General features: G+C 54.5%; 7 protein-coding genes across 7 annotated transcripts; 4 read left to right on the top strand and 3 right to left on the bottom strand.

The window, feature by feature from the left end:
• The first annotated feature begins 130 nt into the window (after positions 1-130).
• Positions 131-2,948, top strand: J3D65DRAFT_632272 (AAA family ATPase). The gene is made up of 2 exons (XM_066801001.1): positions 131-705; positions 799-2,948. The coding sequence occupies exons 1-2, from the start codon at positions 300-302 to the stop codon at positions 2,751-2,753; spliced, it is 2,361 nt and encodes a 786-aa protein (XP_066653098.1). The 5' UTR covers positions 131-299; the 3' UTR covers positions 2,754-2,948.
• A 1,996-nt stretch (positions 2,949-4,944) lies between these two features.
• On the top strand, positions 4,945-6,502 carry J3D65DRAFT_679033 (uncharacterized protein; the record flags this gene model as incomplete). The annotated part of the gene is made up of 3 exons (XM_066803675.1): positions 4,945-5,210; positions 5,284-6,283; positions 6,345-6,502. Exons 1-3 carry the CDS (start codon positions 4,974-4,976, stop codon positions 6,500-6,502), a joined length of 1,395 nt encoding a protein of 464 aa, XP_066653097.1. The 5' UTR covers positions 4,945-4,973.
• A 298-nt stretch (positions 6,503-6,800) lies between these two features.
• On the bottom strand, positions 6,801-11,760 carry J3D65DRAFT_605080 (uncharacterized protein; the record flags this gene model as incomplete). The annotated part of the gene is made up of 5 exons (XM_066798325.1): positions 6,801-6,919; positions 7,084-7,410; positions 7,570-7,662; positions 7,711-10,029; positions 10,086-11,760. The coding sequence occupies 5 exons, from the start codon at positions 11,758-11,760 to the stop codon at positions 6,801-6,803; spliced, it is 4,533 nt and encodes a 1,510-aa protein (XP_066653096.1).
• A 546-nt stretch (positions 11,761-12,306) lies between these two features.
• Positions 12,307-13,886, top strand: J3D65DRAFT_632267 (uncharacterized protein). The gene is made up of 2 exons (XM_066801000.1): positions 12,307-12,547; positions 12,607-13,886. The coding sequence occupies exons 1-2, from the start codon at positions 12,338-12,340 to the stop codon at positions 13,486-13,488; spliced, it is 1,092 nt and encodes a 363-aa protein (XP_066653095.1). The 5' UTR covers positions 12,307-12,337; the 3' UTR covers positions 13,489-13,886.
• A 115-nt stretch (positions 13,887-14,001) lies between these two features.
• Positions 14,002-16,934, bottom strand: J3D65DRAFT_632264 (uncharacterized protein). The gene is made up of 2 exons (XM_066800999.1): positions 16,612-16,934; positions 14,002-16,497 (listed from the first exon to the last, which is right to left on the bottom strand). Exons 1-2 carry the CDS (start codon positions 16,622-16,624, stop codon positions 14,225-14,227), a joined length of 2,286 nt encoding a protein of 761 aa, XP_066653094.1. The 5' UTR covers positions 16,625-16,934; the 3' UTR covers positions 14,002-14,224.
• J3D65DRAFT_632262 (P-loop containing nucleoside triphosphate hydrolase protein) lies at positions 16,913-18,491 on the top strand. Its single transcript, XM_066800998.1, has 2 exons — positions 16,913-17,416; positions 17,472-18,491. Exons 1-2 carry the CDS (start codon positions 17,348-17,350, stop codon positions 18,231-18,233), a joined length of 831 nt encoding a protein of 276 aa, XP_066653093.1. The 5' UTR covers positions 16,913-17,347; the 3' UTR covers positions 18,234-18,491.
• Positions 18,492-18,853: 362 nt separating this feature from the next.
• J3D65DRAFT_605076 (uncharacterized protein) lies at positions 18,854-20,082 on the bottom strand (the record flags this gene model as incomplete). Its single annotated transcript, XM_066798324.1, has 2 exons — positions 18,854-19,862; positions 19,910-20,082. The coding sequence occupies 2 exons, from the start codon at positions 20,080-20,082 to the stop codon at positions 18,854-18,856; spliced, it is 1,182 nt and encodes a 393-aa protein (XP_066653092.1).
• Between the last annotated feature and the right edge of the window lie 850 nt (positions 20,083-20,932).

Here is a 20,932-nt window from a genome sequence, read left to right as displayed (position 1 = left end):
CGGGGGCGGCACGACGGGAGCTTCACTCGGCCCGAGCGCCCGAGCACGGACGGACGGGCGGGGAGCGACGGAGAGCGGCCACCCAGGGCAACCGGAAGCTCTGACTCTCCTGTCCCTGACTCTGAGCTGATCTGGAGACGCCCGAGACCGACGTCAACGAGGGGCTGATCAGTGCAAATTCTGAGCCCGTTGATTGGCTCTGACTGGTCAACTCCCACCACATCTGGAAAAAAAAAAAAAAGTTCGACCACGCCCACGACCGCTCCCGCTCCCCCTCCCACCGTGCCAGCCCCCCCGACATGGATATTTCTCCATTCCGCCTCCGCTGGGCCTCGGCCAAGGCCTCCACGCCGCCCCGCGCCCTGGACGCAGGCGGTCTGAGGGTCTTGATGTCCATGAAAAACCTCAAGTCTCTGGGTCTCGAAGTTGGCGACTACTGCCTCCTTGATCAGCCCAATGGAAACCCCAAAGCCGTAGGCGTGGCCTGGAATACCAAGGCCGACCCAAAGGACCAGAACCGCATTGCCTTCATAGAAGAGCCCCTGAAGGACCTGTTTGGTCTGAAACTGGAAGACAAGGTCACCGTTTCCAAATTTGAACCGCAGAGACTGCGCCATGCCCAAAAACTTCATATCCAAGAGCTGGAGCCTGGAAGCATCAGGCTGCCCAAGGAGGCTTTGGAATTGCTAGCCAAAGTAGCATTGTGTAAGCAGACCTCTGCAATTTGAAAGTCCCTTGTTTCCGTGTCTCTATCCCGCGTGCCCTTATCCAGTCCTTTCTCTTATTCAATTCTCGCAGGGTCTCTTGATGCTGTCCTTCCAAACGGGACGTTTGCAGTCACACACCCTCGGTCTGGTCGAAAAGTACGCTTTGTAGTCAGCCAGGTCGAGCCTCCAGCCGAGGAACCCCATGTGCCGTACTATTGCGACTACAAGAGCGAGGTCTGCCTTCTTGAAGCAGGCCAAGCTGTGTCCACGACGACTGCACAAGAGCCCACCAAGTTTGAAATGAGCGCCGAGGGCATCGGCGGACTGCACCGCCAGGTCTTGGAGCTCAATCAACGCCTGACAACCCTTACCAACACCCTGCGCCGTCAAAAATATCCGACTATTCTGAATACCAGCACAGGGGTTCTAATTCATGGTCCGTCTGGTACCGGAAAGAGCTTACTCTTGCGTCGACTGAGCGAAGCACCATGGCGCAAAGTCATCAATGTGGAAGAACCGGCTGGGTCATCCGAAAAGAGCCATAGCGCTTTACGCAAAGCATTTGACGAGGCCGTCAAGGCCCAGCCAAGTCTACTCGTTTTCGAAAAACTCGAGAATTTCGCCCCCCGGATCGAAGATGGTGCTTCTTCCAGAGTGAGCTTAGCAGGATGCATTGCGGCGGAGATAGAGAAACTGGGAACGGCCCGTGTCATGGTTGTGGGCACTACCACCAAACTGGTCAATGTTGACCCTGCCCTGAGAACCCCACAACACTTTTCAGATGAGATCGAAGTCCCGGTGCCCGAATCTGGAGCCCGTGTCGAGATTCTCAAGGTGCTCCAGGACCAGGACTGGCCGATCCGTGACTGGGTTGCGGACGAAATCGGCGGCAGAACCCACGGCTTTGTAGGTCGAGATCTCGCGGCCCTTTACAAAAAGGCACTCAAAAGAGCAGTGGATAGGTTTTTCGAGCAGGAGAAGCATTCATCAGCCGATGACCTCGAGCAATCGCTCGATGCCATGAAGATTCAAGAACAGGAGGACGACGACACTCAAAAGCAGCGGCAGGAGCAAGAGGCCGCCCAGGAGCCCGTTGAGATTGAACTCGATGACGAAGATTTCGTGTACCGGGAGCCTGCCCAAGTGAAACTCGAGGACTTCGAAGCCGCTCTTCTCCAAGTGCGCCCGACAGCGATGAACGAAGTATTCCTCGAAACCCCCAAGGTTCGCTGGTCAGACATTGGCGGCTCCGACAGCGTCAAGCAAGCCCTGCGTGAAGTCACCGAATGGCCCTACCGCTACGCAGATGACATGGACGCTCTCGATCTCCAACCGCAGCGAGGAATCCTGCTGTATGGACCACCGGGCTGCAGCAAGACTCTGTGCGCCAAAGCCATTGCTACCGAGTCGTCGCTCAATTTCCTTGCCGTCAAAGGCGCGGAGCTGACATCCATGTACGTTGGAGAGACTGAACGTGCCGTGCGCGACGTCTTTAGCAAGGCTCGTGCCGCGTCGCCCTCCATCTTGTTCTTTGACGAGATCGACAGCATTGCTGCTAGCAGGACGTCCGGCTCGCACTTGTCCGGCATGAATGTCTTGACAACACTCCTCAATGAGATGGACGGCATCGAGAGTTTGAAGGGTGTGCTCGTCCTTGCTGCAACCAACCGGCCGGAGATTCTTGACCCTGCTCTCATGCGCCCTGGTCGCTTCGATGCCATTCTATACGTCGGACCGCCTGGTTTGGAAGCCCGCAGACAGATTCTGAACGTTGCCGGAATGCGCAGGAGGCCATTGGGAGACGATGTGGACCTGGATGTGCTGGCTGAGAGACTGGAAGGATACAGCGGTGCTGAGATTGTGGAGGTGTGTGCAGAAGCGGCGAGGACGAGGTTGAGACGCCGGATCGAGAGGAAAGACACTGGAATTCCGTGCGTCGAGTCGGCGGATTTCGAAGCTGCGCTGGAGAAGGTGCCCAAGAGGATTACAGCCGAGATGGTGGAGGCGTATGAGCAGTGGAGTGTGGGCGACGTCAAGAGGCTGTAATGGGCAGGCACGTAAGAAGTAAGAGGCACAGTGGGTGTCGAAAGAAATTAGACCCCCTAGCAGTACAAGTCCGCCCAGGGAGCGTTCATTCGCTGCTGTGCGGGTAGCTAGACCTGAGGAGTCTCAAGGCAGTTGTTCCGTTCTTTCCTTCCCAAACCCATCCTCCGGCACCAAGCCGACCCGACGCCGGGCCACAAACGACGTGCAAAATAAAACACCCCAATCGTCACTTTCCCCTTCAACTCTTAACAACCTCGTTCATCCTCTCACCAACGCTTCTGCCATCATGGCTCCGTCTCTGGACGGCCATCCGCAGGCCAACGTCCCAGAGCTCAAAGATGGAGCTGATTGGGCCTCTTGGAAGACAACCGTGGAGCTCCACGTCAAGGCCATGGACAACGAAGAGCATTTGACCGGAAGTTTTCCCTATGGCGTGAATCCCGTCCAGCGAAAGGAATGGAGGCACAGAGACGCCGTTGTCATGTCCTTACTCTACAGCAACTGCTCTCAAAAGGTGAGAGAGCAGCTTGCCAACCACCATACTACCGCCAAGGAGATTTGGGACAGGCTCCACCAGTTGTTCGATCAGCCCAGCTTGCAGTCAAAGATTGCGACCATCAATGGCCTCCGACACATCAAGCCTGCCGACTATGGCTCCATCAGCGAGTACATCGACGCCTTTGAGCATCAAGTGAAACTTTGTCGAACTGTTGCTGGTTGGAAGGTTGAAGACAACATTGCATGTCTCTTCCTACTCGACGATCTGTCAGACTCCCTCGAGTACTGGTGCGCCGTCAAGCGAAACAACTGGTGCCAATCTCAGACTTCTACGCTTGCTTCCATCATCAGCGAAGCCAAGGACGAGGCGCGACTCATCAAGGTCCCCAAGACCATTACCATCGTACCCCATATCACCGAGGAAATCACGACTGGAGATGCTGCTCATAGTCAAGACTACTTGAGAGAGAACACGGACATCGACGATCATGCGGAGCATCCCATGTACGCAACCAAGGATGATTTCAAGAAAGACATCGAAGCAGCAGTCGTCAGCGCCCTCCAGGCTCAACAGCAATCCGCCCCTACCGCCGTTGCCAGCGAAAACCTTACGTCTCCAATCCCCGACATTCCCGAATTCGAGGGTGACAGAAGTCAATATGAGGCCTGGCGATACCAGCTCAAGGTCAAGTTGGACTTCGACAAACGCCTTGGTCTTGAGGAAGACAAAGCGGCTTACATCATGACACGACTTCGAGGACAGGCCCTGTCGATTTTCATAAATCGACCCGGCGCCGCTGTCCCCAAGTCGTCTGTTGAAGTTGTCCAATGCCTCGACAAATTTTTCGACACTCGCGACAAGCTCCACGCCGCTCGAACCAAGCTCGAGTTCATGCAGCAAGACAACCGCCCGCTTGGAGAATTCGTCACCGAGTTTGTCAGTCTGACTCAGAGGGCCGGGTGGGATCCAGTCTCGGCCAAGAAGGCCCTGATCAGCAAGCTGAACTATGAGATGCATCCCCACAGCAAGAAGAGGCTCAACGCTCTGAATTTGTCCGACCTCATTGACAATCTGATGGACGTGGTTGAGTACGAGGAGGGTCGCGATGGTTTCGTTGGTCATCACGACGTTGAAGCCAGCAAGCTCCAAGCAGGTGTTGGTGGAAAAGGCCGCAACGGCACTTGAAATCGACAGACGAGCAAAGGTCTCGCCCGGCATCTACGACTACCGTGGGAGACACTGATGGAGGTGTGGCTTCAGCAACGGCGAACGGAGACTCGTGTGTATCGGAGAACACATAATCAGGGGATCATTGCTGGGGACACTTTGAGATGGGAAGTAGGACGCAGGAAGTATCCAAACCACAGTGAAAACCCCCCTGCTTTTATGATTCTGTCGTGACTTGATGAACCGTAGAGATTCTGCGACTCTTTTAATGCTTCCTCTGATTGTCGAGCAGTTCTTAGCGCACTGCGCAGTGCTCAATATGACGCCGAGCAGTCACTCACACGCCGCCGTACTTCCAGAATTACTGTAAACATCTTGCGAGTCACTTAAACACTTTTTCTAAACGCCGAGCACTCCTCAACACGCCGCAGCACAGCCAGCATTCACTTCAACATCTTGCGACTCACGCAGACACTTCCTCTACACGTTGCCCCCCCCCCCCCCCCCCCCCCCCCCACATTTCCTCCGACGCCCAACCCTGACCACCGCTTCAAATGTCTGACCAGCCCACGGGAAATGCGACAATTCTGGGGCCTGCGCTCCAGCTTCTCGAAGAAGCCTTGGATCTGGTAGTATCTGGCCAAGTCGGCCGTGCTTCAATCAACCCTGGTGCCGTCCAGACCCTTCGAGAAGTCCTACGCTACGTCGCCGAAGACGGCCACGACGTCTCGCGCATCGCCTTGGCCGTCGCCATCGAAGGCCCCGAAGGACAACACCATACGGATGTCTTGGTGAGTGGCTTTGGGCTTTCCCGCGGCGAAGCTGGATGCTTCGAGACTTGCGCTTACTTGCCTGCCTTTGTAGGTCGCTCTGACTCCGCTGGATTATGAAGGTGACCACGACGAGCTCTTTGCTCCAGACGCCTTCATCCGCGAGTCTTCTCAAGCCCCCGCCAGCCCTCCGGAAGTCACCGCCAGACCTCCTGAAAGCACCGCCGACCCTCCTGAAGTCACCGTCAGCCTTCCTGACCCGCGTCTCCCAACCATCCCATCCGAGCCCCCGAGTCGTGGGCCACCTCCTGAGCAACCACCAAGCGTGCCTCAGCAGCCCCCGCCAGGTCCTGAACAGCCACCCCGCCGTGGTCCACCGAGCGTTCCTGAACAACCTCCATCTCCCAGCGAAGACGAGGTCTCAGTCGAAAATGAGGTCACAGCCGAAGACGAGGTCGTAGTCGAAGACGAGGCCGCAGTCGAAGACTCTACTGATTCAGAGGACGGAATCATCTCAGAGCCTTGCAGGACGATGTCAAATCTCGAGAGAGTCACAGCGTCACGTCCTCGAAACCCCGCACACTTTGGAAGCGGTCAATACTTGAGCAAACCACCACCCTCCGACAGCAAGCCCTTGCCAACGACGCCAGCCGCCCTACGCAACGACCAGTTCTACCTCAGCCGCTGGGGAATCGTCGAGATGCTGCGCCACAAGGCTCCGTTCCGCTACACCAACGAGTCGCGCGTCGACAGGACCGTGTGGCCGGACGAAGACCCGCGGCAGCAGTACACTGCGGAATTCTACGTCTGCGACGTCTGCTACCGGGAGCAGTCGGAGGAGCCGGACGCGCGCGATGACGAGATGTATTGCCAATGCCTCTCCTCCATCATCTTCCCTAAGGACAGCAGCGTCAACATCGTGGAAGTCGAACCTTCAACCCTTTCCGTAAAGGCACTGCAATGCTTTCGCGGCGGCAGCATCATCGCCGAGCTCATCGGGCTCGTGACGTTCGGGAAGGACATCGAGGAGTACCCCCGCGCGTTGAATGTCTGCCGTCGTGAGGTCATCTATCAGATCTCCCAAGACTCCGAAGGTACGGGCATAGCTCAGAGGGAGCATCGCTTTGTTAACGTGGTGCTGACGCGCTGTTGCAGGAAACTGGACCAGGTACCTTCGATATACGACGTGCGATCAGTGCAGCAATCTCGAACTGAAGTTTTTCACGTGGAAGGGCGCCGAGAGAGTCGTCGTGAAAGTGATAGATAGCTGCGTTGTTTCACGGGGCGAAGAACTCATGCTCGCTTATGTGTAGAGGAGGGGAAAGTCAGCCATCAAAACCTTCTATTGGACAAGGTCTTCTTGCTGGTTGGGAATTTGAGTTGCTGATGTTATCGAGCAGCTTGCCGTTAACTGAATCTTGAATGCTCCCAGCTCCCTGTCACCCATCTTCTGTTGGAGCGAACGAATGCTCCCTACCCGCGCTCTATCTGGTCGCCAAGTTTTGATGTCCCACTACCGCGACATTCGTCACCGAGTAGCGTAAGCCACCCTCGACGCTTTCCAGCTCCACTGGCTCCAGACCGCACGAGGTGCCTCTTGAATGTGGGTGATCATGGCAACCAATTGTACTTGAACGGCTCAGCGCCAAAGTTCACTCGCACCTTGAAACCATTCATTCCAATGACTGGGAACAGGCGACCTTTCACCTGGTCACCGTGGAATTCACCCTCTATTTTGACAAAATAGATTAGCAACTTCTCAATCTTTTGGTTTGAGAATGAAAACATTTCAAGTCTGTGTATGAAAAGATCCTCCCAATGACCAAGTTGAGACTTGAACATGTATGGCACGCAAAACAACTCAAATTCAGTGCTGAGATGACTTCTGACTTACCAAGTCTTTTACCATTCTTGGTGAAGAACACCGTGCGCTCGCAAAAATCGATGCCAGCACCGACAACGTCTCCGTGGCCGAATCCTTCCTGGCCCTCGAAATGGTCGGACACATTGGTGCCAAACTGGTATCTGCCCCTGTCCCAATAGTACACCCACTGCGAGAAAGCTTTGTTTTCCACCTCTGGAAGCCAATGCTCTAGAGATGAGAATTGGGAGCAGAAGCCAATTGCGGCAGAGGCTGGTGGGAGAAGTTTGCGGGTTCGCGAGCCTGGACGTGGGTGGATGGTGTTGGTGGCAGCAATGTATGATCGGCGGCTTTGAGGGGCTGGACAGGTTCGTAACAGCGAGCAGGGGATCGCACAGGTACAGTAGAGCCGTAATGAGGGGGCCCTTTTATTTGGCGTCGTCAGTTTTTGCCCGCACCAGGTGAAAGTTTCCCTCTCCATTAACAGACTAAGAGCTTCTTACTTGTCAGGGTGATTACCATCTTGGAATACCACCTCATAGTAATAGCGGGAAATACCAGCAGGAATCGGGTGGTCTGCGAAAGCAGAGCCATCGCCCCAAAAATACGTGTCTAAGTCAAGATGTCAGCATGACTCCCAGAGAAAATATGATTCCTCACCATCATTGCCGACGAGGTCCAATGTCAGTCCATCTCCGGAAATAGCGATCGATTCGTTATCATATTTTGGATCTATCCCGGTGGGAGGGTATCCAATTCCGGCGTCTTCTCTGCCGGATAGCCTTTCAAGGACACCGGAAGTATCGAATTGCGACAGCGTGTCAACGATGTGTTGCTCCTGCTGTTGAACTGCCAGAAGCAATGGTGTCCATCCATGAGCATCAGGCTCATTTGCCAGACTGGTCGTAATCAGATGGCGACATATGCTGCCCGCTCCCTTCTCGATTGCCAATTCGAGGAGCTCGACTTCTTGGATGATCTTTGGACTCAGGGGTAGTAGAAACAGTAGTATTCTTTCGTGACTCTCCTTTAAGTCACCCATCGAAAGGTTCCACTCACCGATTGTCAGTCCAAGGGGTGTCTGTCCAAAATCGTCGACACAATCGAGACGAGCGTCGCTTTGCACCAGGAGTCGAATGACATCTTCATGGCCTTCCCGAGCTGCTACGTGTAACGGAGTCTGGCCGTTGTCGTCTTTCTGTGAGCACAACACATCAGGCTGGCCAAACTCCAGCAGCAATTGAACGTTTCCGACGTGCCCAGCTCCTGAAGCTTCGTGCAAGGCAGTCCGTCTTGTGCGGTCTGCCAGCAGCACGAAACGAGTGTCGTCGGATCTGACTTTCTGCTGCTCGAGCAGATACCCCAAGATAGCTTTGGAGTCCAATGTGGAAGCCACATGAATTGGGTTCTTCTCCTCGTGGTTCGTTGCAAGTATATCCGCACAATGGTTTACAAGCAGCTGGGTAATTGTCAAGTTGCCATCCATTACAGCTTCATGGAGCGCTGTTCGTCCCGAGCTTCTTAACTTGACATTGACATCGGCGTCGCGATCGAGGGAAAAGCGTGCAAGCTGAACGTTTCCCGTGATTGCTGCTGTCAAAAGAAGATCCTGGTTGTCTTCGTTTCGGAACTGGATATCCGCGCCATGGTCGATGAGAAGTTGAGCTACTTCAGTGGATTGTGCGTAGTGTAGAGCGGAGAGTCCACTCGATGACTTCGGGATGTCCGGTTTATCCACATCTAGCTCTTTTGTCGCCAGCAGCGTTCTGCAGAGCTCGAGATCCATTTGGCGCACTGCCTGAAGGAGACAGGTCCCATAACCGCCTCCCAAATCAGGATCTGCTCCATGTTCGAGAAGGAGCTGAACATGATTGGTGACTCTGACCGCTCCCTGCCTGTCGCGAATTAAGGTATGCAGAGGCGTCTCTCGGGTGGATTGTTGTTGGAGGTTGATATGGCGGGGGTCCATTCTCTCGAGAAGATATTCAAGGCCAATGTAGTTCCCTCTCCCCGCGCATACCATGTGCAGCAAATTGCGACCATTTGCGTCCAAATTGCCGAGGTTTCCCCCTTTATCAACAAGTCTTCGAAGAGTTCCTAGCAGTCCCTCCTGGGCAGCAAAGTGCAGTGGGTGCTGACCGCTCCATTTCGGAAAAATCTTCGAAGACATGAAATCCTCAATAGCTTTATAAAGCTGGGTCCATTTGGCGGCGACGTCTTCATTTCTACGTTCTTGTTCCGGCCAATACTGTTCTGCCGTCCGAACGTGAAAGGTCCAATGCGATAGCTCGTATCGAAGCCCCTCCCCTTCCATGTAGATTCTGTCTTTGGCATAGTCTTCCTGGAACACGGGATTGTTGAGGGTGCGCAAAATATTGCACGCCATATGAAGATGGCCATGTTTTGGCGCAATATGCAATGTTTTGCCCGAATCTTCTAAATCCCGTTCCCGACACACATGACAATCAGAAACTACTTTCGGACATTTCGCGTCTTCAATGATCCAGTCTCTGATTGACTTGTGGTGCAGACTGACTACATTGGTATGGGAGTCGAATTTCACAAAGTCGCGGAAGTCCTTGATCAGTAACTTCATGCTAGTAGCTGCCACATCAGCTGTCTGATTTGCATCGGAATTGCCGCTGTTTTCATTACTAGCCTCTTCTTCGGATTCGTGAAACTCGTCGGATTGGTCGGATTCGTCGTAGTCGTCCAATCCGTTCACATGTGATTCTTTTGGTTTGTCGCGGTCGTTGTAAATTTCGCCAATTTCGTCAACGATGGGTGCAGCTTGAATGGCCCCTTCTGCGCACACAAGCCATCGTAAAATGATGCACAGATTGCTTCGTGGTCCGTCTTCCAGTGATTGGTATTTTCTTGCGTAGAGCTGATTCATACCACGTGGAAGCCGGTCAAGGGCCCTTGAAAAGTTCGCTATCGATTCTCCACTGTTAAGGGATTGGAGAGCCACCACAGCGTCTAGACTTGGTTAGTTGCGTATGAAATTTACACTGAATCGGGCAGAAGTGACTCACATTGAAACATTCCCTCACTCTTTGCCAAGATCTTCTTCTTGGCTGTCTTTTTGTCTTCCCTGGTAATGGGCCGGAAGCATTCCTGGCCGAGCTTATGATCCAGTAATTTCCGGATGTCTTTCTTGTTTGTAGACTTGTCAACGTGGATGCGGCACGCATGGATTGAGAACGCCCTCTCAATGTCGGCATCAGCGCGGCTGGAAATGAAAAGACTGACGTTGGAATTGGTCGACGTAATATCGATCAGCGACTGAAGAAGCCTAGACTCCGCCGCGGACCAGTCTATGCATTCGTCCAAAGCATCCAGGATTATGAAAACTTTGCGCGTAAGAGACCCTGCGATGTCGGAAAACATACTGGCTGTTGTGGATATCTTGAGGTTGTCAGCCTGACCGGAGTCCTCCATCTTAGCTCTTGCCTGGACGATATCAACGCAGGTCTTCTTGATGTTTCCTTCATCAATGGTGCTGGACTCATTTGTAGAATTCACATCGCCGATTCTTTCGAAGAGTTGAAGCAGGAGATGGTGCATGATCTTTTGGCCGTTTTGTTTTGCATCATTGCCAACTTTGCAGAAGAAATACACCACGAGCGGTCTCTCCACACCGGCTGATTGAGTGCTCATTTTCTCGATGATAGAGGACGACAATATTGACTTGCCAGCTCCAGCTGGTCCCCGGAGCCACAGGATGCGCTTTTCTGGAGCAGAGGCTGAAACCCAGGCTTGATAATCGTTGTGGTCAAAAATCCACTGGCATGTGTCGGGAGTCCGTTCATTGATGTTCTCCGTCTGTTGGTGCCGAGGTTGCGATACGTCGAGCACTGTTCCAGATTGTAACCACTTCAATCTTTTGCTGTACTTTTCGTCGAGAACCTTCTTCTCCCGCTCATCTCTTGCCTTTGATCGCTCCTCTGAAAGTATTTCCTTCTCAGAAAGAAGTAGCTCTGTCATCTCCTTCACCTTCAGATTTGTTTCCCCCACACCATCTTCAACCAAGACTTGGGACGATAAACCGGCAATTTCGCGCAGTTCCTGCAGCCCAGAGTCGACTTTGTTGGCGAGCGTATGAAGCTCACCTGTTTTGCCGAACACACCCTTTATGCTGCGAATGGTCGTGTCCCAATGCCGGTGCTTGTTCTCTTGTGGGAAGAGCTTTCTCGTCTCGACAGAGAATTGCAAGACAGCCATGTATACGGGCGGAATCTTCTCCATAACCTTCTTCGTGATTACAGAAGCCGTTTTGGAGAGTCGAGAAGCATATATGTCGCAAAAGAAGATTGCATCAGATATTTTCTCGAACGTCGCGGTAACGAGTGTGCATAGCTGTTCATCTTGCAGAAAGAACTGGGTGAGAAATTTGAGAGTCGTCCATACGATTTGGGCGGGCTCGGGTGCGAAAGTGATTGTCGAGTCCACCATTTGGGAAAGAATTTGGAAACGTTGCACGATGCGGCTAACGTTAATCTCGAAGATTTTCTTGCCCTTGATTGTTAGGGAGTGAGTGGTGTGCTCATTCTGAGCTTGGTCCTTTACTCTTTTGAGGGAATCGATGACGTCTCCTGGAGAACTTGGATCCAACTGGGACGTAAAAAGGCTCCAGTCATCTTCACCCAGCTCTTCCTGGAGTAGTTTTCTTGCCTGCGCCCACAGCTCTGGAATTGGCTTTGTATCCATGGTAGAGGAAGAGTTGAAATTGGAACCAAGAGATCCGCGAGGCTGGACACTGAGATTCTTATGCCAGTTGGCCTTGGCTCAATCTGAGCCTCATTGGTGCGAGATATCGCAGACCATGCTTGAGACAGGGGCGCGTAAACACGGCGGCAAGACCGCATCGCGCTTGGGGCCAAAGCCCGCCCAACCAGGCAATGGACAAGCAGCATACTAGGCTCGAACGGATACCAATGGACCATGACGGGATCAATCATAGTGGGTGAGGCGCTTAAGCTGCGCCGCAGGAGATTCCGCCATGCCAATAGCAAAGCGGCATCGGCTGAAGATTGGGAAAGCGGAGCAGGACGTTTGGCAGACGACTGGATTGCATGGTACAGCAAGAGAATCTGACGCTGCAACGAGAAGGGCGAGAAGCAAAGCCCAAGCGTTGTGTGGTACTGAATCAAACGTGCGGAAGTTCGATGAGTCGGCGGTGACGTAGGGCGTTCGTTGGCCGTCAAACACTTGTGCTACCCTAAGCCTCGGCTGAAATAGGCACACCGAGGAACCGCAACGCGACCAATTGGCGACCAGCATTGACATGTCGCCCGCATCGACGGGGGCGTACGTGGCTTTTCTCGTCGCCGGCGCAACATCTCTGGGAGCATTCGTCGCATCCATGGGTTCTTTCGCAGAGTTTCGCGCGGTCGTCGCGCGTGTGCTGGGCACCGACTCTCCTGGTGGCATCTGGCGCCTGGTGGCTCTGATATCCGTCTTCCTCAATCTCAAGACCGTGCCGTTTGTCTGGCACGTAAGTGGCTTCTCTCCAGAGTTTTTAGCCTCTCGTTGCTAATCCAATGCCTTGCACAGATTCGGCTCTTCCGCGCTCTGGTCTACCACCTCTATTGGCAACCAACGCCTCTGCCTCCACGCGCTCTCTTCCAACCTCTCATAACCTCGACGAGAACTCCAATCACCGAGTGCGACTACAATCTCCACAAGTCCAACAGCACGTACTTCAGCGACCTTGACATCAGCCGCTCACACTTTGTCTCCGCCCTGCTCCGCACTGGGATCCGCCGCCTCTCGTCCAAGAAGACGCCACAGGACAGCGCGCCAGGAACCGAACATGTCAAGGGAGCCTTCAGCATCGCCCTCGGCGGTATAACCTGCCACTTCAAGCGCGAGGTCAAGCCGTACGCGCGCTTCGAAATCTGGACAAGGCTGCTGGCGTGGGATCACAAGTGGCTGTACCTCGTGTCCCACATGGTCCGGCCGGGTGTCGCCAAACCGAGCTCTTTCACGCTGCAGCCATGGAAGAAACCTGGCGCCCAAGGTCGACGCGTGGAAGCGCTGAGCCAGGAAGAGCAGGACCAGATGCGGGAGAAGCTGAAGGGCGCCATCTACGCTACGAGTATCGCCAAGTACGTGGTCAAAAAGGGCCGCTGGACCGTGGCTCCGGAGCTGGTGCTCAGGAACTCGGGACTCTTGCCGGAGAAGACTGACGAATCGACGGAGCGTGGTTCGGAGTCAAAGACGGTAGCAGAGAAGGAAGATGTCCTGGAAGACTCCGCACTGCCCGCAGACACCAACCCTGGGGAGTGGACGTGGGAGCACGTCGAGGCGGAACGTCAGAGGGGTCTCAAGCTTGCGGAGCACTTTGCAGCTCTGGATGGCCTGCACGATGAATTCGCGCTCAAGGTCGACGACGCGCTTGGCGAGTTTTCGGACATGGTCACGCCCTTTTGGTGATGGATTCGCGCCACACCTGTTTTATTCCAACCTTTGTTTCTCTTCGTCATGATACCTCGTAGAACACTTCCGATTCCCTGTACGGGGCAGTTTGACGGTCATTTCAGCAGCAAGACACGAAGTAATGAAACAAGACATTCTCTTCAGGAGCACCAGTTCTTATCCACTCCATATACCTCACTGCTGTGGGATGCTCCCCATGTACACCCCTGCTCAACCACTCGAGAGATATATGTGCATCGATTCAATCTATCCAACCTATTCATCTGCGTCTGTGTCTGTGCACTCGGTCAAAAATGATGGGCAAGAAAGGACCAAGAAGAATGCTGCGCTCCGGCGCTGAGCGCAAATCCGACGACGAGCAAAGGAACCAAAAAGGATGAGAACCAAACCAAACCCCAGGAACCCCAAAGGAATGAAGAAAACGGAGAATATTACGCCAGAGCCGATGACGAATGTGCCTTGATCCAACCAAACCCCGGAAGAGCCCCCCCCCCCCCCCCCCCCCCCCCCCCCCAGTCGATCCATCTATAGTCTCTCGCCTAGAGCCCGAACTCTGAAAACCAAAGCAAAAAGGCAAAACGCGTGATCCAATGAAAGTTGCCAAAGAGAAAACGCCAAAACCCCCGTGATGATGAACCGTCCAAGCATCAAGTGTCTCGCGTTAGTGCTCGTTGCAATTGAATGCTTTCAAATCTCTTCATGACTATGAGCAGTCTCTGAAATCTTATGCATCTCACGACCAACGGCCCTCACTCTCCCCGAAAAGCTCGCCAGCTTCGCGACAGTACTTACTCTGTCCAGCACCTTGGGTGCCGACTTCACTGCCCCAGCAGACGATCAAGGCATCCAAAATGCCACCGAGCACACCTTCCATTGCACCAAGAACGCCCCACCCGATTGCTGCTGCTACCAACCCGACGACGTAGGCGTACAGGCTTCCGCGGTGGCTTGACCCTGAGAGCTCGAGAGCTCGTGCCGTGGAGACCCAGCCACCGAAACCCAATGCGAGCGACATGACGAACCGCGTGGCGTGCAAGAGAAGCTTCGAGAGCCGGTAGGGGACGAGTTCGTGACCGGAAGGCGATGAGAATGATCTCGGCGTCAGTGTCGTCGTAGGCGAGGATTTCGATACAAAGGACATTTGGCCAAGGCCGTGGGCGGCTTGACGCAGGTCCATCGAGTGAATGGAGGCGTAGGTGAGAGTAAGTGGATTTGTCAGGGTGACCACAGAAGATGGAATTAGTTGGTAAACGCAGAAGCTGAGGAAGGCAGCGAAGCGGCGAGGAAGAACGATGAGAGGAAGACGGAGGGCCAGCGTCAGGAAAGTTGATAGACAGATGGTTCCGAACATGGGCCCACTCGCATGCCAGAAGGACGCGTGGACAACCTGGTGGCTCGTCGGCTTTGGAACTGCGTAGCGGTGGAAGTACCATTGGCTGACAGTAGCTGATGTCAAGGAGCGCTGTATTCCGGAGATGACGCCGAGGGACCAGAGGTAGAAGAGGATGTAGAAGATACCTAGCCACCAGGTGCTCAAGTCGACAGCCCACAGACTGACCTTTCCATCGCGCCGCTTAAAGTGGCCCTCGAGGAACAGTCGAGCAAAGATGCCTATCCAGATCCAGGTCCAGATGACAGTTGCGGTCAGGACACCCAAGCCCACCAAGAGCAGCGCCGGGCACGCTCCCAGGACTCGGCTTGCAAGCTCGAGAATCCTGGAGGCTTTGTCGATGGAGCGGCGTCCCTGGTAGACTGTGTATATCCAGACTACGGCGCAAATTCCGGGCAGCAGAGACAGCCAACGCATAGCTTTGTCCTGGACACTGTGCCCATGCCACGCTCCTTTATAGCTTGAGATCATCGGATAGAGGAAAAAGGATATCAAAATGATCGGTACCCCTACCATGATAAGTCGGACGAGAGGTCGCACGAAGTAGGCCAGACAAGCCAACCATAGTGCTGCCACCACGATGGACACGAGCGTGTAAGCCGAGAGGAGGTGGAACGAAGAGTGCAACGTGCTGTACACAGTGTCGCCCAGGGGATTCTTCTTGTCTGGCGCCGAAGTGTGCATCCATACCAGTACCGCAGTTCCAAAATAGGCTGCTGCTGCAATGAAGAAGATGAAGGACCAGAAGCTGTCGTGCTTTTCCAGTTGCTCGTCCGGGACGACAGTGACGGTTGTCTCGCGATCAGGACTCATCGGCCTTGGATTTCCCAGAAGCGCTTCTTCGTCTGTCTCTAGCGGAATGGGCAACGCATTTTGCAGAGGATTCCTCGGAGGTTGGATGCCAGGAGTCCGCCGGAAATGGTGGTGTGTAGGTGGTGGTTCCATGTCATCGGATAGGTCTTCCTGGTACTCATCATCTGCGCTATCTTTTTCCGTCGATGCCAACTCCACATCCACCATCCGGCCTTTCCCTTTACTGCTTGGAGCGCTGACATCAGAGGCACCCACGCTGCGGCCTCTTCCATCCCCTTCGTCGATGGGCTGAATGTTGGGGTCTCTGCCGCGACTTGTAATTCTACCACCCCTCCAAGAGCTTCTAATGCCTCTGCCAAAGGCAGGTCCGCTACCATCATCTTCATCTCCTTGGCTTTTGTTCATGGATCGATCTCCATCCCCATCGGTTTCGGATGATTCTGTGAGATGGCTGCCGCCAAATTGCCTGCGCGACTTTTGCAAAGCGTAAAAGTCGGCTACCTCGCGCTCGTGCTCCTCACCGTCGTCCTCTTCCCGAAAGTCGTCGGTCGCGCTGTAAAAGAGAGGAGCCGGGGCGGCCGAGGTTCTCGAAGCAAACGGGAAGCGCGACATCTGAGAGCCGCTGGGGCCATAGGGATTTGGCATGGCTGGCTTTTGCAAGTAGGATCGAGAGCTGTGGTGCCTCGAGGCTCCAGGGCCTTGTCCTCGGGAATGGCGAGCGGAGCGGGTGCGGGACTGGGTATCTGCGTTGTCCTGGGCGCCGAGAAGACGCGACTGAGACTGCGCGAGGAATCGGGAGGCATCTGTAGATATTGGGTGAGCTTGGGACAGTCACGCGAGGTCAAAGGCGAGCGGGTGAGACAAGGCCAGTCACGAGCTTGCGACGGCAGCAGCATGTGGTTGCGTGAGTGACCTACATTCGGAGAACATGATGGCTTGCTCGGCCGGGTAGGCGCTCGAGAGGCCGTCGCAGCTGGGAGAGATGGCAAGGGATACGGGTCGTGGTGTTGAGGCTAGGCAGTGCGAAGTGAGGCAGCGAGCCTAGCGGGCGGTGAATGGGCCGGCGCGGAGTGATGAAGCAACGAGGGACCGGCGGCAGCCGTTGGCAGCGGGCCACGACGGCCTACCGTGGCGTGGGATCAATGGACCGGACTGCGTGATGGTCGAGGGGTCTGACCGAGACGTGTTTGTGGCGTTGGAGGAGCGAGGACTGATAATAATACCTCGAGGTGAATAATAGATGGAGAGGTCGAGGTCAAGGAAGGCTCCCGCCGAAGTTCAGGCAATCGCTCCAACCCCGGATCCTCGCCCGAGACGTCATCACCGCAATCAATCAGATCAACCAGCCCAGCAGACCTCAACACAACGCCCGACCCGCACGTCCTCGTCCTGCGCTCCCTGTCACTGTACTGCATCGACTCCGCAGCGCTGCTGTGCCCCTCCACACCGTCCTGCGCCTTGGTCGTCTCGCTACCGTGCGCTTCTGCCCTTGTCTGCCTCTCTTTTGCTGCGGTTGTCGCCCTCTACTTGACCATTGACGCCCGTCCTTTGTCCTTGGGCAAACCACCGCTTCTATTTGCGCCCTTGTCCCTATTTTCGGTCAACCTGACCAGTCTGCCCTACCGCCCAAGACCTCCCTCCGCTTCTCCATAAATGTCGCAAGAGTGGCACTACATTGCAAAGATAGTATCGTTGGGCGACTCTGGATGCGGCAAATCTAGTGTGAGAAGAAACCCACTTCCCCCGCAGACTCAAACATTCTGCTAATGCTACATAGCTAACGGTCCGGCTGTGCGAAGGCCGCTTCTCACCGCATCACGATGTGACCATCGGCGTTGAATTCGGATCGCGCATCGTGCCCGTTGGCCCCCCGGCGTCACAGGCGCTCGGCATCAACGATCCCAACAAGGCCCCGGATGCAGACCAGCACACGGCGACCGCCAAGAAAGCCGCCGTGCAACCGCAAAAGTACATGAAGCTTTCGCTGTGGGACACGGCCGGCCAGGAAACTTACAAATCCATCACGCGATCGTATTTCCGCGGCGCCAGCGGCGCTCTTCTCGTCTTCGACATTACGCGCCGCTCCACCTTCCAAAGCGCAACTTCTTGGCTACAAGACCTGCGGCAGATTGCAGAGGAAAATATCGTCGTCGTGCTTGTTGGAAACAAGGCCGATCTGGCGCCCTCCAGCACCGTGGCGCCAGCTCCAGGAGCCGACGGAGCAGAGCATCCGCATGCCCACCAGGACAACAAGAGGCAAGTGACGCGCGAGGAGGCCGAGGAGTGGTGTCGGCAAAACAGAGTCATGGAGTACGTCGAGACGTCTGCCAAAAGTGGGGAGAACGTTGAGCGCGCGTTTCTCGAGGTCGCAGAGCGCATCTATCAAAACATCGAGGCTGGCAGGTACGACCTCAACGACCGAAGGTCTGGTGTCAAGAGTGCGAACGCCGGTGGTGGTAATACGGCGAGAACGGTCAACTTGGGCATGAACGACGTGGCGGCTGCGAACGCAATGAACCGAGGAGGTGGATGTTGTTAGGGAGAAGGTGGCAGACACAGCACTGTCTATATCAGAGTATGAGGGACTGGAGGAGAACGGCATACCCTTGGACAGCAGGCGTCATTTTAGACATGGGCGGCGCAAAATTTCTCGGGTTCTTCGCACTTTTGCTGCTAATATTTTCTCTCATCTTTCCGTGTCAGGGTTCTTTGCTGCTAATTCAACAAACCTGCAGCTTTTGTACATAGAATCGTAAATTCGCGAGTTAAGCAAACCAACACAATGTGCGGCTGTGGCAGTGAATGAATGCTTCTTGAGTACGGCTGTGGCAGTAGATGAATGCTCCTTTAAGTGTGGCAGAAGCCCAATACACTAGAGAATGGGTGGCGCACATTTCGTGCCGTCGAAGCTATTATTTAGCGAGGTCATTACATCGTTTTTTCAGGTAGGTGTTCCCCTCCAAGTTCTGTCCTGGCTCCCCAGTTGGCCGTTTTCAATCCAGCCAATAAGCGCTGTGTACAGCTGTTGTTCGGCACGAATTCTCCCTATACTCAGCCATTTCCCGCACCTGACTTCTTCAAACTCCCGATGAAGAAGTAATTGGGCACCGTGGTCCCCAAGCACTATGAAGCAGGTCCCATACACCATCATTGTTGTGGCTATTGCTGTTGTTGTTGGAGGAGATTCCTTTGCCGGACCAGAGCGTCGTGTGTTGCCGTGTCATCTTGGCCAGTTTTCAAGTCGATGAAGTTCAAGGCCTCGAGATCGGGCCTTTCATTCAGGTTCCGCTGGCCGTTTAAAATACGGAACAATTCGGCATTGGTTCGTATGCGGCCGTTGCTATGCATCTGAGGACCACGAGGACGACCAGGGCCGTTGTTGCGCTCGCGTTGAATTAGTTTCGAACGCTGGAAGATAGGTGGAGGTTGAGAACGCTGCACTGCGGGAGCGTTCGTTGATTGAGGCTGAGGACGCTGCGCTGTGGGGGCATTCGTTGGTTGAGGCTGCTGAACTCCGGGAGTATTTGAACTGCCCGACTGATTTTGATTCGCTGGTGTTGGTGGAGGCCCAGGACGCTCCCCTGTGGGAGCCTTCGGATTGCCCGACTGATTTTGATTCGCTGATGTTGGTTGAGACAATGGTTTCATGTTCGCAATTGGCCTCGGTTTTGGAGGAGGTGGTGGATTGAGTGGAAGATCGCTGCTGTGGACGAAAAGGCTTGAGGATGGCGTGGAGAGATGAGAGTCTATCAGATCTGAGACTGGCGAATCTGTCCTCGTATCCTGCGAACGGGGCTGTCTGGAAGTGGATTTGACAAGAGGTATATCATCATCGGAAGAGGAAGAGGAAGAGTCGTCCAGCAAGACATGACGGCGTTTTGACGAGAGTTTCTTGGTTGAACGATGGGTTTCGCTCGAGGTGTCTAGTTTCCTTTTCTTCGGGGTGAGTCTGGCTCTCTTTGACTTCGCAGCTTTTCTCCTGGCTCTTTCTTTGCGCCGCTTCGCCCTTCGTCGTTCAGCCGCCGCCTCGCGATCGTACTGGTCCCTCTCCCACCCGTCGAGGTCAAAAGGAGGAGTCTTGCCGCGCCTCTCTGCTTGCAGTCGCTCTCGCCACAATTCCTTGACTGCTTGTTCACTAGCAAAGCTAGAAACTGGTTCCCAAGTGTTCCTTTTCAACTTAGTTTGCAGGCGGAGTTGGAAGATGGCGCACCTTACCTGTGCTCGGGGTAACCTTCCCAGCGTACTAAATACTCATAATCGCCATCACCATCGGGCCTTCGAGCAACGACACATTCGACGGTGTAGTCGTCGGCAGGCTCACTGTCCTGGGTGGAGGCGAGGGATGTATCGGAACATTCAGAATCCTCGTCGCGCCATCTCGAGGCCATGGCGGCGAAGTAATCTTTTGGGCGGCAGGGAGATTGACGACGTGCGCGTCGACGCGACCGCGATGCGATAGGGAGCAGTAAACAATGGCAGGATGACGACAGGTGCCCGAAATGGAGGCGGGACGCGCTGTACCTAGTGTAGGTACTGTATGTGTGTAGTTGGGTGTTGGAGGATTAGGGCGGGCCGTTTGCGAAGGGAAATGTGCTAGTGGAGAGCGGAAGAAACGGGAAGGGCGTCAAGCGCTGGAAAAGTCTACGGTATGTAGTCATGTACCGCTCCAGGGCAGTCTCCACAGTCCCTGGCTCTGGGGTCAGGAAGGAAAGCTCGACCTGTGCGGGGCCGGGAGCAGAACCAAGTCGCGGCTAGGTGCAGCAGAAAACGCGCGCGGATGAGTTGCGGAAGTGTGGTTTTTAGCGTGGCCCGTCTCTACAAGAATTGATGTGTCGTTCGTGGTCGCGAGCGACGAGTGAAACGCGTCAAATCTGTATAGACTGGATTTGACGTGTTCATGATAGTCGGTGTTTCTTTTTTCTACCAGGATAGCAGCCCGACCCACATGGATTACCTTGGAGCTCATCTTGACCTGCATGACCATTCACCACCATCGGATGCAGACGCTGGGCCCGAAACTCGGATGTCCGCCTTGGACTGCAGGCACTTGAATGCTCCAGCCGGCTCATCGCCTGATACCATCCATGTATGCGACTACCTACAGAATTGACGTTCGTGGTAGGCGATGGGAGATGGAGCGAGTCAGGCACAGTTTGTTGGTTGATTCCAAGCAGACCAGCAGGGAGAGGAGAAGTGCAGGGCTCAAGTCAGGGACGGTAGTAGCTTTATGGATCAGGG

Source organism: Phyllosticta citribraziliensis (assembly GCF_038025025.1).
Source record: "Phyllosticta citribraziliensis strain CPC 17464 chromosome Unknown J3D65scaffold_9, whole genome shotgun sequence".
NCBI classification, from domain to species: Eukaryota; Fungi; Ascomycota; class Dothideomycetes; order Botryosphaeriales; family Phyllostictaceae; genus Phyllosticta; species Phyllosticta citribraziliensis.
Note: the sequence above shows the minus strand (reverse complement) of the source record. Positions and strands in the feature narration are given on the sequence as shown.